Source organism: Peromyscus eremicus, chromosome 3, assembly GCF_949786415.1.
Source record: "Peromyscus eremicus chromosome 3, PerEre_H2_v1, whole genome shotgun sequence".
In the NCBI taxonomy this organism is placed as follows: Eukaryota; Metazoa; Chordata; class Mammalia; order Rodentia; family Cricetidae; genus Peromyscus; species Peromyscus eremicus.
In genome coordinates, this window is record NC_081418.1 from 42,401,345 (window position 1) to 42,417,954 (window position 16,610).

General features: G+C 41.8%; 1 protein-coding gene across 1 annotated transcript in view; it reads right to left on the reverse strand.

The window, feature by feature from the left end:
* Positions 1-16,610, reverse strand: part of Copg2 (COPI coat complex subunit gamma 2) — a 123,040-nt gene that overhangs the window by 70,257 nt on the left and 36,173 nt on the right. The window contains exon 9 of the mRNA XM_059257519.1: positions 16,420-16,577. Coding sequence (XP_059113502.1) covers positions 16,420-16,577 — 158 coding nt within the window. The remainder of the gene's footprint in view (positions 1-16,419; positions 16,578-16,610) is intronic.

Sequence of the window (16,610 nt, forward strand, 5' to 3'; positions counted from 1 at the left end):
AATCCATATGTTAATGCTATTTACAGTGGAGCCTTTGGGAGTTAATTAGGATTAGATGGCATCATGGGGGTTGGGCCATATGACAAAAATAATATCATAAGAGAAGATACCTCAAGTAACACCTCTCCTCTGTCTCACCATGTGAGGCAGCAAGAAGGCTTTCCAGATGAGCAAATGCCAGCAGCAGGCTCTTGGCTTCCCAACCTCTAGAACTGAGCCAAATCCAACATCTCTTATAATAAATTTCTTGGTCTTAGATATAGATGCTCCTTAACTTACATATGTAGTATATCCTAATAAATCCATTATAAATGAAAACAATATAACTTTAAAAAATCCTTTTATGGTTATCTACCAAACATTATAGCGTAGTAGCGCATCACACTTGGAGTATATTTCTCCACCCTCATACTACACACCAGGAGCTATGCTGCTCTTACTGTTCATCATCATAAAGCACCCTACTGAAGGCCTCGGAAAAGGTTTACCCCATGCATATTGCTGTCACCTGCCATAAAGTTTAAAAAAAAATACCAAGTCAAACTGTCATAAATTGAGGACCACCTATATTTTTATAGCAACAAAAATGGATGAAGATAGGAGTAGTGTGAGACAAGAAAGCTATTTACAGCAGTTTCATTCATAAATGCTAAAACCAGAAAACAATCCAGATGTCTATTCTTAGAAGAATGAGCTGGGAAATTACAAAGGAAATATGTGTAAATGAATAGCTATAAACAAAACCAAGTGTGATTCTCACAATAAAATTCTAAGTGAAAAAAAGGTACAAAATGCAATATGAGTCTATCAATAAAATGTTCAGAACAAGATGAAACAACTATAATGTTTAGGAATGGATATAGAGGGAGTAAAAAATATAAAGAAAAGCAAAGAAATGAGTGCTTTAAATGTCAAATTAGTTGTTCTGGAGATCAATAGTTCTAACCAAGTAACATATATAAAGCACATCAGGGCACTAGAAATAATATGCTATTTCCTAATGTATGCAATCACTCACTCCTATACATATAAAAAATATATATATACATACACACACAACTAAGTTTTTTCATTTTCTCTATGTATCTTATTATTGTTTTTAATGATCCCTTTTTATTTTTTAAATGCATTGGTGTTTTGCCTGCATTTATGTCTGTGTGAGAGTGTCAGATCCCTTGGAACTGGAGTTACAGTTGTGAGCTGCCATGTGGGAGCTAGGAACTGAACTGTGTCCTCTGGAAGAACAGCCAGTAAGTACCCTTAACCTCTGAGCCATCTCTCCAGCCACCTTTAATCTTTCTTAATTAAAAAAATGTTAAATGACATTAGATATAGCATCCTAAATATCAGGTCAATTTTGTTATTAGTGATATCCAGATCAACCATATATTTTTTTTTAAACCTGAGTCTCTTTCAATAGGTAATCATTAGGTGTATTATGATGAATGATCTATTTTGTGCATTAGATAGCCCACAAAGATGGGTTCACCAAATACACACTGTTGACTATTCAAGTCCTGTGTAGTTTCTTTGCATGATATTGCATCAGCCGGATATAAGAAGAGTAACAACAGAACACTTCCGAGATTGGGTTACAAACACCACAGTTTCCAAGTTAGGTTCTCTCCCTTACACACTTGCTTTGGGAGAAGGTAGCTGTCATGCTAAGCAGACAATGGACAGACAATAAAAAGCTCTCAAAGGTGGGAAAGTGGAACATCTGGCCAATAGCCAGGAAGAAAGTGAGGCTTGCCAACAAATATGTGAGTAAAATATAAGTGGATCCATCTGACTGCAGGCCTGACCAACATGACTGTATACTCACAAGGTACCCCACATCAGAACCAGACAGCTAAGCTGCCACCAGATCCCTGATGATGGTAACTGAAATAAATGCTTATTTTAAGAAGTCTGAGACCAATTCTCCACCCAGCAAGAGCTATCTAATACACGGACACTTTCATCCTGTCTCCTCCTTATATGCATCATTTTGTCTTTCCCCTAACAACCTTCAGTCATCTTTGCACCATTTCTTTTTTTGTTTTTTAATATGTTGAAAAGTTTTTATTCAATTTTCACTCTTAATCACTACAATAGTTTGAACACATCCACCAACGTTCATGAGTGGGAAACTAAGGCTCCAATAAAAAACTGTTAAGAGGTGAAACTTTAAAGACTTAATCCAGTCACGCAGACCTTTTAATGGCTGGTAACACAGCAGATTAGTTACCACAGAAGAGATATACTAACAGGAGGATTTTGCTCCCTTTTCCTTTTCTTTTTCAAATGTACATGGGGCTCGCAACATAATTCCTCTGCCTTGTTTGATGTAGCACAAACACCATGCCAGATGTTGGTGCCATGCTCTTGGACAGGCCAGTTTCCAAATAGCAGGCCAAATAAACTAGCATTTATAATCTACTTAGTCTCTAGTACTCTATTGCAAAAGCAGAAAGTGGACTAAGAAAATTAATAACCAATACATTTTTTAAAAATTTTTCAAGACAGGGTTTCTCTGTGTAGCCCTGGCTGTCCTAGAACTCTCTTTGTAGACCTTGAACTCACAGAGATCCGCCTGCCTCTGGCTCCCCAGTGCTGGGATTAAAGGCCTGTGTCACCACTGCCCAGCTGCATACTTTATTTTTTTTTTTTAATTTCTTAAATTTTTTTATTAAGAAAAAAATTTCATTCATTTTACACACAATCAAAGATCGCCCTCTTCCCTCCTCCCACCCAACCTACCCCTCATTTCCCCCTACAAGGCAAGGCTTCCCATGGGGAGGCACATCCAGTAGAGGCAAGTCCAAGCCCTTCCCCCTGCCTCAGGGCTGCATGAGGTGTCCCATCATAGGTAGTGGGCTCCAAAAAGCCCGCTCATGCACCAGGAATGGAGTCTGACTCTACCATCAGGGGGTCCCCCAAGCAGATCAAGCTACACAACTGTCTCGCCATGCAGAGGATCTAGTCCAGTCCCATGCAGGCTCCAAAGCCATTGATCCAACTTTCATGAGTTCCCATTAGTTTGGTTTGGTCATCTCTGCAGGTTTCCCCATTATGATCCTGATGTACTTGCTCATAGAATCCCTCTTCTCTCTCTTTGACTAGACTCCTGGAGCTCTGGCTGGTGTTTGTGGATCTCTGCATCTGCTTCCATCAGTCATTTATACCACATTCTAATCACAACTTATTATGTTGTGATCCCCTGGAATCACAGAGCTTATTATTATAGTTTTAATAAATATTAAAAATGGTTTAGAAGCTGAGGAGGGGTTGGAAATTTAGCTCAGTGGTAGAGTGCTTGCCCAGCAAGCGCAAGGCCCTGGGTTCGATCCTCAGCTCCAAAAAAAATTTAAAATAAATAAATAAAAGAAGCTGAGAAGACGGCTCAGTGGATAAAGTGCATGTCATCAAGTATGAAGACCAAAGTTTGGATCTCCAATACCTACATGAAAACTGTGTGGGAGTATCAACTTGCCTGAAATTCAGGTCCTCAGGAGACTGAGACAGGGAATATGTTGTTCAAATCTTGGATGGTCTTTTAATAAAAAACCCAGAGCTAGACATCAGGGTGAAAGCTGAAAGATCAGAGAAGCAGAGCAAGCCATAGCCAACCTCACCTCACCAACTCCTCAGTTGATCCTGTTTCCTTAGACTAAAAGTCCTCACTTGAAAGGGTCTTAGCTGAACTGCCTTAGTTTCTGTTTCCTTATGCCTTATATACCTTTCTCAGCCCTGCAGTCACTTCCTGGGATTAAAGGCGTAAGTGATTCCCAGCACTGGGATTAAAGGTGTGTGCCACCACTGCCTGGCTCTGTTTCCAGTGTGGCCTTGAACTCACAGAGATTCAGACGAATCTCTGCCTCCCAAATGACAGGATTAAGGGAGTGTGCCACCACTGCCTGACCTCTATGTCTAATCTAGTGGCTGGCTCTGTCCTCCGATCCCCTGGCAAGTTTATTAGGGTACACAATATATCACTACAGGAATGCCCTAGGGAAGCTGGCTAATTAGACTAGGTGAATCAGTAAACTCTGGGCTCAGTAAGAGATTCTGTCTTAGTAAATAAGTAGAAATCAATCAAGGAAGAATCAGATGTAAATTTCTGGCCTCTACACAAACATGTATACAGGCCCTACCTGCATGCACATGCACTCAGCAATGAGAACACACATACACACACATCTCAACACTCAAAAATTTTGACTTAGAAATACCAACTTCTGGGCTGGGAGTGAGTTGGTAGGTAAAGCGTTTTCTATGTAAAAGCAAGTACCTGAGTATGGATCCCTAGAACACACATAAAGTCAGGCACAGTTGCACATCTCAGTAATCCTGATGGTCCTAAGGCAAGATAGGAGGCAGAGACAGGAGAATCACCGGGAGCTTGTGGGTTAGCTACTGTGGCATACACGGCAGTGAACATGTCATGTAAGCCTTCAGTTTGCAGTATTTTGTTATGACAGCCCACAACTAACATAGTAGTCAAACTTGACAACAGTCCCCAGTGATTCTTGTGTCCTTCTATCTGTTCCTTTTACTATGCTTAGCCTTTCTTTCCAACAGAAACGTTGGCATGTTTCTCTAAGACTAAGTCAGAAAAAAATTATGCACTTTTCTCTCTTGTTCTAGAGAACACCAATGCTGTAAAGGCACCCAAGAAACACTATGGAGAGACATACATGGCAAAGAACTGGGGTATCTCTGCCAACAGAACAGTAAAATAATTTAGAAGCCAAATTTCCAGGCTCCAAGATGACTACAACCCAAACAATTATGCTGACTGCAACTGCAAGAAAGACCTCATACACCTAGTAGCTAGCTGAGTATGATAGAACATGACTATGATACTTTGTGAGGAAGAAGCAAGTGAATCAGGAATTCAAGGCCACCCTGGGTTGCATAGTGAGGTTCAAGGCCAAACTGGGCTAATATGAGACCCTAGCTCAAAAAATAGACAGAAAATATGAAGAAAAAAAAGAAAAAAAGCCACAGAAATTGTTTGGGAAAACAAATGTTTATTGTTTGATGTTATCTTAGTCTGGTAAACTTTAGACTAATTTCTTTTTTTTTTTTTTTTTGGTTTTTTGAGACAGGGTTTCTCTGTGTAGCTTTGCACCTTTTCCTGGATCTCGCTCTGTAGACCAGGCTGGCCTCGAACTCACAAAGATCCACCTGCCTCTGCCTTCCGAGTGCTGGGATTAAAGGCGTGCACCACCACCGCCGGCTAGACTAATTTCTTATGTAACAATTGATAATGCAGTATATGATTCTTAAGGGAATTATTACAAGATTAACATAAGAAAAACAAGTATTTCAAGAACTCCAGAAGCACCTCCAGGCCACCTCATAAACACTACCTCAAAGATAATCACTATTTTCTTTCTGCTTTTTGTTTTTGTTTTTGTTTTTTTGAGATAGGGATCCTCTGGCCATCCTGGAACTCGCTCTGTAGACTAGGCTGGCCTCAAACTCACAGAGATCCTCCTACCTCTGCCTCCGGAGAGCTGGGACTGAATGTGTGCGTCACCACTGCCTGGCTTATTTTCTTTTTTCTGATGGCACTAGACTTAAACCAGGGCTTCATGCATGTTAGACAAGTGCTCTGTACTGAGCCAAACTTTCAGTCTTATATTAACCTTTAATATTAGCTTTATCTATTAAGTCTGACATGAATATTAGTGAGCCAGTATGATGGCATATACCTGTAATTCCAGTATTCAGCAACAAGAGGTTGAGGCAGGAGGGTCATTGTGAGTTCGAGGCTAGGCTTGGGATATATAGTGAGACCCCATTTCAACCTTTTCCCACTGAAATTAACATGAGTAGAATCTCTGTCTGTCTGTCTGTGTGTCTGTCTGTCTCTCCACCCCGTGCTGTTATCTGTAGTACTGCAGACTGAACCTATGGTCTTGCACATGCTCTACCACTGAACCACATCCCAGGCCCAGAATGTATTCTTTTGTGTACGACCTCTCAGTCAGATTTATCCATGTGGTCGAATTCAAAAGTAATTATTCATTTCTATTGCATATTATTTATATGAACACATCAAATATACTGATGGACATTTGAACTGCTCCATCTTAAGATTAAGCGTTCTTGTACACGTCTTTTCATACAATGTATGCATTTCTTTTTGGTATTTATAAAGTGACTAGGTATTTATTAAAAAAAAAAAAAGGTTTTTTGCTATAGACTCATGGAATCCACAGGTCAATTTAAAAAGAGATGACATTATTATAATATTGAATATTACAGTAGAAAAACATAATATATACTTTGATTTTTTTCAAGTAATACATTAAATAATATTTCATAATTTTCTGTGTAGACACATACCATTTGGGCAAATTTATTCCTATAGACTTTATTTCAATAAAAATATAAATCATGCTACCTTTTCAAAATTCTATCTCACTTATTGGTTGCCTGAATAAGAAATAAACTCATTTTAGACACTAATCCTTTATCTAGAAAACCTGGTAATTTCATTACAAAAGATTATAGAGATTACTTTGTTTTAAGGGAGGTCTCACTATACATGGCCAGAATACAGGGGCACAGCAAAAGTCATGGAGTGCTTGTACAAACTGTATCCTTGGTGCTCTCTCTTTTTGAAAAGGCATCAGTATTCAACCACAGGGGTTCCGCCCTGATAATTTTAATCTAGTCCTAATCACTTCTCAAAGGCTCCATTTCTAGACATCACAGTTCAATGAAGTTTCCAAGTTTTTTATTTTATTTATGTATATATAGGTATATGCACATATGTATGTATGTATTTTGAGACTGAGTCATATTCTGTAGACCAGACTAACCTGAAACTCATTATGAAACTCAGACTAGCTTCAAACTATTGGCAATCCTCCAGCCTCAGCCTTTCCAGTACTAGGATTTATACATGTAAGGCACTACACCTTGCTCCAATCTTTTTGTATGTCTGATGGGAATTAAAATTTCAACACATGCTGGGACACACTCAAAACAGTCTACCTATACTAAGCATGGTTCTCTAGAGGAACAGAACCTATAGAGTATGTATATTGGAGCCAGACAGTTCAACAATGGTCATGTGTACACTGTAGAAGCTGAGAACTGAGTAGCTACTCAGTCCATGAAACTGGGTGTCTCAGCATCTCAGTTCAGCCCTGAAGGTCTGAGCTCCCTAGACAGTCAGTCACCTGTACTGAGAGTATGTTGGAAATCCAAAGATGACTGAGTATGATGTCAAAGAGAACAGCAAGAGCAGCAGTGATAGACACACTCAGATAGGAGCAGAGAAGGCAAGCTGATGCACATTTTCCAAGTATGTCTCGAGTGTTCTCACAGTAGATATGATTAAAAGCAGTACGCCTATATCTTACACTATCTTGAAATTTCCTCTGCCAAAGGTCTTGGTTTATTATTTTTGAATTCAGGACACAGGTAGAAAGGAGCCAGATATTTTTTTTTTCCCCAGAATGTAGTATGACTGGCCTCTGGTATAATTCCCAATAGTCCTTATTCTCCATTGAAAACGTGTTAGCCAGGATTTCACTGTTCACATTTCTATCAGTCCCTGGTCTTCTCTATACCTACCAACATGGCTCTGCTTACAGCATCCCAGGGCTTCCCTATCCCACAGGTCCAAATTCTTCCAAACTTCTCCCACCAATCAGTTCTGCCAGGCGGTGGTGGTGCACACCTTTAATCCCAGCACTCAGGAAGCAGAGGCAGAGGGATCTCTCAGTTCAAGGCCAGTCTGAGCTACATAGTTCCAGGACAACCAGAACTACGTAGAGAGACCTTGTCTCAAACAAACAAACAAACAAACAAACAAACAAACAAACAGAAGCAGTTCTGAAGTAGCTGGGGCACACAGTCAGGTAGTCTCATCGACAGCACTACTGTCCGGAATCAGTTTTCTACGTCAGTTATTTTCTTATTGCTTACTTCTTCCGACAAACCAAACGCAAAGGGTTAACCCTGGCTCACAGTTCAGCATGACAGTGAAAGAGGATCAGCTGCGGCAGCAGGAGTATCAGCAGCTGGAAACATTCCTACCAAGATCAGATGAACACGACGCCAGCGCACACTCTCCTTCTGACCTTTTATTCAGTTGGGAACCCCAGCCCACATTCAGGCTAGGTCTTCCCTCTACAAAGTTAAACCTCTCTAAAATGTCCTCAAAGACACCCCCAGAGGTGTGTCTCCTAGGTGATCTAAACCCAGTCAAACTGACAATGATGAAGACCCATCACAGCAATGGTTACTCTTACTCATCTCCTTGACTCTAACATGCTGTGCTCTCTTTGGTTCCTGACTTTTTAGCTTTCTTCCATGAGACTAGCTGTAGATCCTTCTTAGTCATTCTACCTGAGCTCCCTTGTCTGCCCGGGTCTGCAGTTGACTTTTGTCTCTTCAAAAACTCACTTTCCCCACTTCCTTTTCTCTTTCAGAGTCACACTGCAGGTACATTAGACTATGATGTTTTTCCCCAGGCTTCAATAGTCTATTCATTTTCCCCTTATTTTCCTCCTATATTTCAGCTTAGGCAGTTTCCACTGAGCTGTCCTCAAATTCTCTAATCTCTTTCCCACTGTAATTAATTTACCATTGAGTCCTTCAAATACATTTTTATTTCTGATATTGTATTTCGATTCAATTTTTTTCCCAAGTCTCTACTGGTTTGTGAAATTTTTTACCCATTTACACATTTTGTCCACTAAATCTTTAAACATTTTTATAATAGTTGCTTTACATTTTTTATAAGTTCAAGTGTATAGGGGAGTATGAGTGTGTAGTGTATGTAGGTGCAAGTTCATGTGTGTAGCAGCCAGAGAACAACTTCAGGTACCATTTGTCAAGTGCCATCTGTGGATTTTTCTGAGACAGTGTCCCTCACTGTCCTGGAATAAATACATTGATTAGGAAAGGCTTTGGAGATGCAGCTGTCTTTGAGTCATTTCTGATCCTGTAAGTAACCTCCCACTCATATTCCTGTAAGTAACCCCAATAAAACTCACTGGCCTACCAAGATGGACTTTGGTTGTACCTATACGGTCTGTTGTCGGTTTCCTATCGGGAATGAGTAGACATCTGTTCATGTCTCCCCAGGAAAAGTTTTGTCACATAACACAATTGGCACCCAAACAGAGACATCAAAGAACAAAAGATGAGTTGGGAAGGAGTGAGTACAGGACCCAGGCTAAGGGTAGAGAGGCATGTAACCGAGGCTGAGAAGCCTGAGGGAGGAGCATCCCCAGAGGAAATTCTGATAGTTTTCCTTTCTTTTTTAGTGTGTGTTACTGTACCTTTGTACTATGACAGCAGCTGTATGGTTCTTGCAGGGTAGTGAGGCATGCAACTAAGGCTAAGCCATTAGGATTAGGAGTGTCTGTGGGAGGGATCCCAGATGGCAGTCTTCATCTGTGTGGTATGGAATGGCATGTCTGCTTGATGAGTAGGCTGTGAATATGAATATGGAGATGCCCTGAAAACAATTTAAGGTTTAGAGAAAATTTTAAAGTCTTGGAGATTAGTAGACAAGGTTGACACTGTCAGCAAGCAGCAGCTGAAGTTGCCTGGCCTCTGTTGTGTGAAATTAGAAATGTATCTGAGGCCAAGATGGCAGCTAAATAGGAAGTTGTTTGTGTAAAGCAGGAATTTGTGTAAAGGAGCAACTGCAACAAGACAGGGAGATGCAACTAGCATCTTCTATGTTAGCCTCTGATTGAGCAAGTCAATTAGATAAACAAGAAAACAAGATGGAGGTGTTGGCTTGCTGCTTAAGGTTTGGGGGCCAGAAGGAAAAGAGAGTACAAGTTACATTCATGCACAAATACCCTTGTGGGATCCAAGAACCAAGGAAGATTCAGAAAGTGAAGAAGAGGAGAACATGGTAAAGGTAATAGAAGACACCTCAAGGGTCTGACCTTTAATAGGAAAAGAGAGAAAATCTGTAACCCAACATAAAGATGGGGGGGGGGTCTGTGGAGGACCATCCCTTACCCCCACATTTCCCCAGAGTATTCTTGAGTAGAAGCAGCAGGAAATATTAGTTAGAAGTATAGAGGGGAAAGAAAAAGATAGAAAATACAGGATAGCTTTGAAAGGACCTGGATCCTAATCCATCGGTCCCGACTGTCTCTGCCCTAGGGTATTTAAAGGAATGCCAAGGGGTGGAGCAAAAGACCTCCCTGCAGCACAGCCAAGTGCAGACCATCTCAGACACCTGTACTCAGGCCCGTGGTCCAATCATCCTCTTCATGCAGACCTGCTGGGTAAAGCCACTAGGAAAAATGGGCTCCAACAGGGGCCTTTACAATAGTCTGGTAAAAGAAACTAGGGAGGGGCTGGAGAGATGGCTCAGCGGTTAAGAGCACTGGCTGCTCTTCCAGAGGTCCTGAGTTCAATTCCCAACAACCATATGGTGGCTCCCAACCATCCATAATGAGATCTGGTGCCCTCTTCTGACATGCAGGCAGAACACTGTATACATAATAAATAAATAAAATTTTAAAAAAAGTCACCTTTTGGGAAAAAGGGGGGGGGGCTGGAGAGATGGCTCAGTAGTTAAGAGCACTGGCTGTTCTTCTAGAGGACCTGAGCTCAATTCCCAGCACCCACATGGTGGCTAACAACCATCTGTAATGAGATCTGGCACCCTCTTCTGGCATGCAGGCATACATGCAGACAGAACACTATATACATAATAAATAAATAAATCTTTTTAAAAAAAAAAAAAGAAAGGAAAGAAACTAGGGAGATCAGGAAATACTCAGCACTTGAACTTCTAGAATTTGGTTAGACTTTTTAACAAGCAATGAAAGAGCCTGTCACAGCATGGCTTGTGAGGCTGTGGGACATGGGAGCATATTGGATCAGTCTGACTGTTGTAGAGGCAGAAAAACTGAGTCATGTAATTACCCATCCCCCTTTAAGGCAAGGGCTGCATAACCTGTACAATATGAAGGAAGTCAGTCCCTGATGGGCTGGCTTATTAAAGCCATTAGAAACACTTGGTTATCCCCATCTGAAGCCCCCATAAATATCAGGGACTGGAGGACCATAGAGGACAGGCAGATGCTATTAAGGGAACTAGGAATAAGAGAAACTGTGTTTGAAGCCCAGTTCACTGGACCAGATAGAACTGTGTTCACAGAGAAGTTAAAGAAAAGGTTGATCCAGCAGGGGCCTCAAGGCTGGCGTGGAGCTTTACTGGCTTTGCTGAGCCTGTTGGTGGGGCAAGTCTTTAGAAGTAGGAAAAGCTTTGGCAGATCTCAGTGACAGACCAGCATGTAAAGAGTGTCTGTAAAGTGAGAGCAACCTAAAGGAGATAAAGGAGAAAATGATAAAGCAGAAGAAGAGGTCAAGCTGGGGTTCCTAAGTAAGAATTGATGGAATGCCAAATTCTGTGCTAAGGAGCTTCTGGAAAGCTTTGAAGCCTGAGGAGCAGTCCCCAGAAGATAGAATAATACAGGTGAAGATAATCAAGCCTGTTCCATGGGTGATTGTGGTGGTATTTTACTTGTATTGAAATGTGATTTTAATTGTATGTTAATAAATAAAGTTGCCTGGGGGTCAGAGTTTTAGAGCCATAGCAAGCCGGGCGGTGGTGGCACACGCCTTTAATCCCAGCACTCGGGAGGCAGAGACAGGCGGATCTCTGTGAGTTTGAGGCCAGCCTGGGCTACCAAGTGAGTTCCAGGGAAGGAGCAAAGCTACACAGAGAAACCCTGTCTTGAAAGAGAGAGAGAGAGAGAGAGAGAGAGAGAGAGAGAGAGAGAGAGAGAGAGAGAGACAGAGAGAGAGACAGAGAGAGAGAGCGCGCGCAAGAACCGTAGTGGCAAGTTCTGCCTAAGAGCTTGAATCCAGCCACGTGTTCCCTCTTGAGCTTAGTCAAGCCTTGGCTCTGGCTACCTTAAGCTCCAACCACGTGTGTTGGCTTTACAGGCAGGGGCCCTGTTCGGCAGGGCAGGCCTGAGTTGTTTGTAGCACTGGCTTTAAGCAAGTAGCTCAAGGTTGGTCCGGCCTGAGGCCAAGCCGACCTGGGCCCGGGCTAGGGAGCCGGCCGCCCTGGCGGGAAACCGGACCTGCCGCCAAGCCAAGTTAAGCGGTTTTTAATGGATTCTTGTCACGTTGGGCGCCAAATGTAGATGTAACCAACTGTCTTATTAAATAAGAAACACAGAGCCGATTCAGAGAAGAAAGCCAAGAGGTCAGAACTAAGAGCCTTACCCCTTCCTGCTTCAGCAATCCTGCTTCAGCCAAGAGAGCTCTTTGAAAAAGGGGCCTACTTCCTGTGTGTATGTCTTTTTATAGTCTAGCTGTTCTGCCTTCTCATTGGTTGTAAACTTAAACACGTGACTACCTTGTCACTGCCTGTATGTACCGCCCTCCGGGTCCTTAAAGGCGTGCGCCACCACCGCCACGCACTTGCTATGGCTCTAAAACTCTGACCCCCAGGCAACTTTATTTATTAACATACAATTAAAATCACATTTCAGTACAAGTAAAATACCACCACAGGTGATCATAACCTTAGACTAAGAAGGGTACATTTCCCCTCCAGCAAAAGGTTATGCTAGGAGTAGAGATGGTTTGCCCATTTGGGAACTACCGCAACAGCCAGATGTTGTGAATGGGGAACCCAAAAGCTACAGCTACATTCACAGTGTCAGCCCAGGTCCTATCTGACCCAAGAAGCCAACAGGTACAGCAGGGGAGAGCAAGACTACAGTCCCCTTTGGCCTTGGGTGGTAGGTTTAAGCAGATTAAGTCAGGCCCACTGAGTTAATCAGGTATAGGGAAATGTGGGGAGGCCCAGTGGAGAAGGTCTGACCATTAAGAACAAATTAAGTTAGCACCTCCTATCCATGCTTTGTATCCAACTTTGATCTGTGGAGAAAGCAACTGACACAAATGGATAGAACTTTTCCATGCTGTATTAGAAGTTGCTATGTTCTCCTTTAGTATCTTCTTAGTTGCAAACTTCTGGGGTCAGCTGACACTTGCTCAGAACAGATCACAAAGCACTTTGATGGTGCTTCCCCAAGGTTATCTGTGTAACTCCACTATTGTTATAGGATGGTAGCTGGGCATGCTGCCCTGTCCTGCCCATCCTCTGGAGAAGGTTTTATTTTATAGATGACACAATGCTGACCTCTGAGTGTTTTGCAGATTTGGAAAGCCATTGGAGAGACAACCAGGTGTAAGGATACTTCTACCTACCTTTCCACCCTACCAAGGTTGGGTTAATTGAAAGGGAAACAGAGTCAAAAGGTAGTCTACATGGGTAAAAATGGACACTTTCAGAGTCTATAAGGTTACTAAATGAAAACCCTAGTGCCAGGGGTGGGCTACCTCCCTGTGAGTTGTTGGCTAGGGAAGCCCCTGAGGCCTCACAAACCATAAAGGCTATTGCTACTGTTGTTGGCTATATCCCAGAACTAGATGGTAAGACCCTATTACTGAAGATAACATATGTACATGCTTTGACTATAGAAATGGAAGAATTAAGCTGAGACTGAATAGGAAACTTCCACCCTGCTGGCTGGTGCTCATGCTTGGCTATAAACCCTAGGTGTTGAAATACCAATATGCTAGAGAGGATCAGCCTGCTTGTGCAATAGTGGCTTGGCTATTGTGGGTAAGACTAACAGCTTTCCAGTTGATTTAAGGCCCACTCCACAAAAGAGAGTTCACATCTGAAACTGTAAGGCCAGAACAAAAATTTGTAGCTAGGAATAGGTCCTAATAAGGAAGCAAATTCTATGGTTTTTCTAGATGGATGTGATATGCCTGTCTAACAGCCTTCTAAACATGTGTGTTTATAGATAGATCACTGTTGTCAGCCTCAACTCATAACCACTGGTGAAGCTCCTGAGAACAAGCGACTATTACTATGCCATGGCGGCCTATTTCTATGGTGGAGATCGATAGTCACCCACTCCAAAGCTCAGAGATTATTATAGAAGAGGGAGTGGGAAGAATGTAAAAGCCAAAAGAGGTGGAATGTCATGTTAAGGGTCTCCTTCAATATTGAAACATTCCATCCTGCAGGGAAGCTCCTTAAGCAAGAAGGTAAATAACTCAAAATAGCTTCAGGAAGTTCCTAAAACTGACCAGATTCTCTAGGCCACTCTCTGCCAGATTAACTAATGGGAACACAGCTGCAAAGAAGACTTAGATAATTTGAGCTACAGAGAAAACTCTCAGAGGAGAAAAGCTACAAAGAAGTATCTGAGACCAACCAGCTGCCTGGAAGAAGCAGAAACCAGCAGAGCTACCAGGAAGAGGTTTAGACAAGAGGCACTTGGAAAGGACACTCTCCAACCTGTTGAGCTGCCTGCAGGCTGTGCAGTGTGCTCCAGGTTTCCCAGTTTTTGTGAGCCGTCAGCCATGCTGGTGTGGGCTTAGGTGATGCAGTTGTCTTGGAGTCATTTCTGCTCCTGTAAGTGACCTCCCACCCATAATCCTGTACAACTCATTTGTTCACCCAATTGGACTTGGGTGGTTTCACAGTTAAGGTAACTAAGTTCTAGAGATATTAAGCTGTTTAAGTCAAAAGAATCAGTTACTCCCAGGATCAAATTCTAGTCGGATGTATCACATCTAAAAGCATAACCATTCCATCTATGATGTTTAAACATGTCTTTAAAGTTAAAAGAATAGGAAACTGTCAAGATTACTAGACCTGAGCCGGGCGGTGGTGGCGCACGCCTTTAATCCCAGCACTCAGGAGGCAGAGCCAGGTGGATCTCTATGAGTTCGAGGCCAGCCTGAGCTACCAAGTAAGTTCCAGGAAAGGCGCAAAGCTACACAGAGAAACCCTGTCTCGAAAAAACCAAAAAAAAAAAAAAAGATTACTAGACCTGGTTCCAAAAGTTATAAAAGCTGTAAAGTCAATCTCAACTAACAAAAAGCACTTCCACGAGAAAGTGCATCTACCATAATTAGAGAAAGTAACCCTCTATGGTGAAACTGTTAGGATCTTGCCCTCACTCCCGCACATGCGCAGTTTGGGGTCTTGCGTCTTGTGTCATCAGTGTGTGCTGGCAACTATGTACGTGCCTTAAAAAGTCAGACACAGACCCCATCTTCTCTCTCTGCTCCCCCCTCCCACCATCTTTCTCTCTCTCTCCAGGTCTGGCTCTCCTCTTTCCCCTTCCCCCCTTTCCCTCCTAATAAAGTTCTGAAAACTAACACTGGGTTCTGTTGTGACCGTGACCTTTCCACACGCCGCAACCAGTGCCGTTTATCATCCTTTCAGAAACTGTTACTAAAGTCGCTATTAACTAACTCCCAACACTTGGTCATCAGTAAATCTGTTTCTAATACTTTTTCTTCATTAAAGTCACACTGTTCTTGCCTCTTTGTCCTCTTTGACTGTTAAACTCAAGCACTGCTTATGAAAGTATAGTACAGACTGATATAAAATAATACTTAAAACAAGAAAATAGCAAGTTCTTTCTGTTATGAGAAGCCAGTAGCTAACCTAGGGCTCAACTGTTCAGGTTTTAATCAAATTCAGCATGCTACATTCACAACTGACCTGCAAGACAGATTATTAAGCTTCCCTTCTCACAATGCTTTGATATTCAACTAGTCTAGAGATCTTGGTGTTAACAATCAAAAGAGAAATCTACTTTAAAATTAAGCCATAACTGGCCAAGTAGTAGTATATGCCTGTAATCCCAGCACTAGGGAGGCTGAGGCAAGAGAGGACAGCCTGGAGAGATCCTGTCTATAAGTTAAAAAGGGAAAGCCACAGCCATTTGGGATACGGATGCTTCTTTGCTCCAGGTTTGCTATACCTTAAAAGATCCCTACCTTCTGTACTCCCCCTAACCTCTAGGACTGCTACAGTATTACTGCTAAGTCCATGTATAATTTATACTTACACAGTGACCTTGGGCAAACCATTCAATTTAGTATTTCAACATTCTCTCTTATAAAAATACAAGACTTTTTTTTTTTTTCCAAGACAAGGTTTCTCTGTGTAGTTTTGGTGCCTGTCCTGGATCTCATTCCGTAGACCAGGCTGGCCTTGACCTCAGAGATCCACCTGGCTCTGCCTCCTGAATGCTGAGATTAAAGTCGTGCACCACCACCGCCCGGCACCCAAGATTCTTAATGTCCCTCCTAGCTATCATGTTCAATCATCTGTACAACTTATGATCTATAGTATTTTTGTCCACTATCAGTTTGTAGGTATATTAATAATTACTATATATACTACATATATATACATACATACATATATACATACATTAAAGTAAAAAAAAATTGTTACTTAGAATCCTCAATTCCTTTTTAATTTGGAAAACATTAAACTTATCTGTAAAGTCAGTGCTTCCCTAAAAATATTCATAAAGGAAATACATTCTAAGGTACATTAACTTGTAAATTGAAACCAACTCAATTTAGGATACTTACCCATCCTCACTTTCTTTCAGTAGGCGACTAGCAATTCGAATCAGCATACAATATGCAAACTGTGATTTGAGACCACACTTGGTGAACTTATTTAACATCTTGGAGACAGCGAGCCGATCATTCTTCCTAAGGTGATAAAGCACTCCCAATGCGTGGTACTAAGAAGAAGAAAAAATGCACCATGAGCTTAG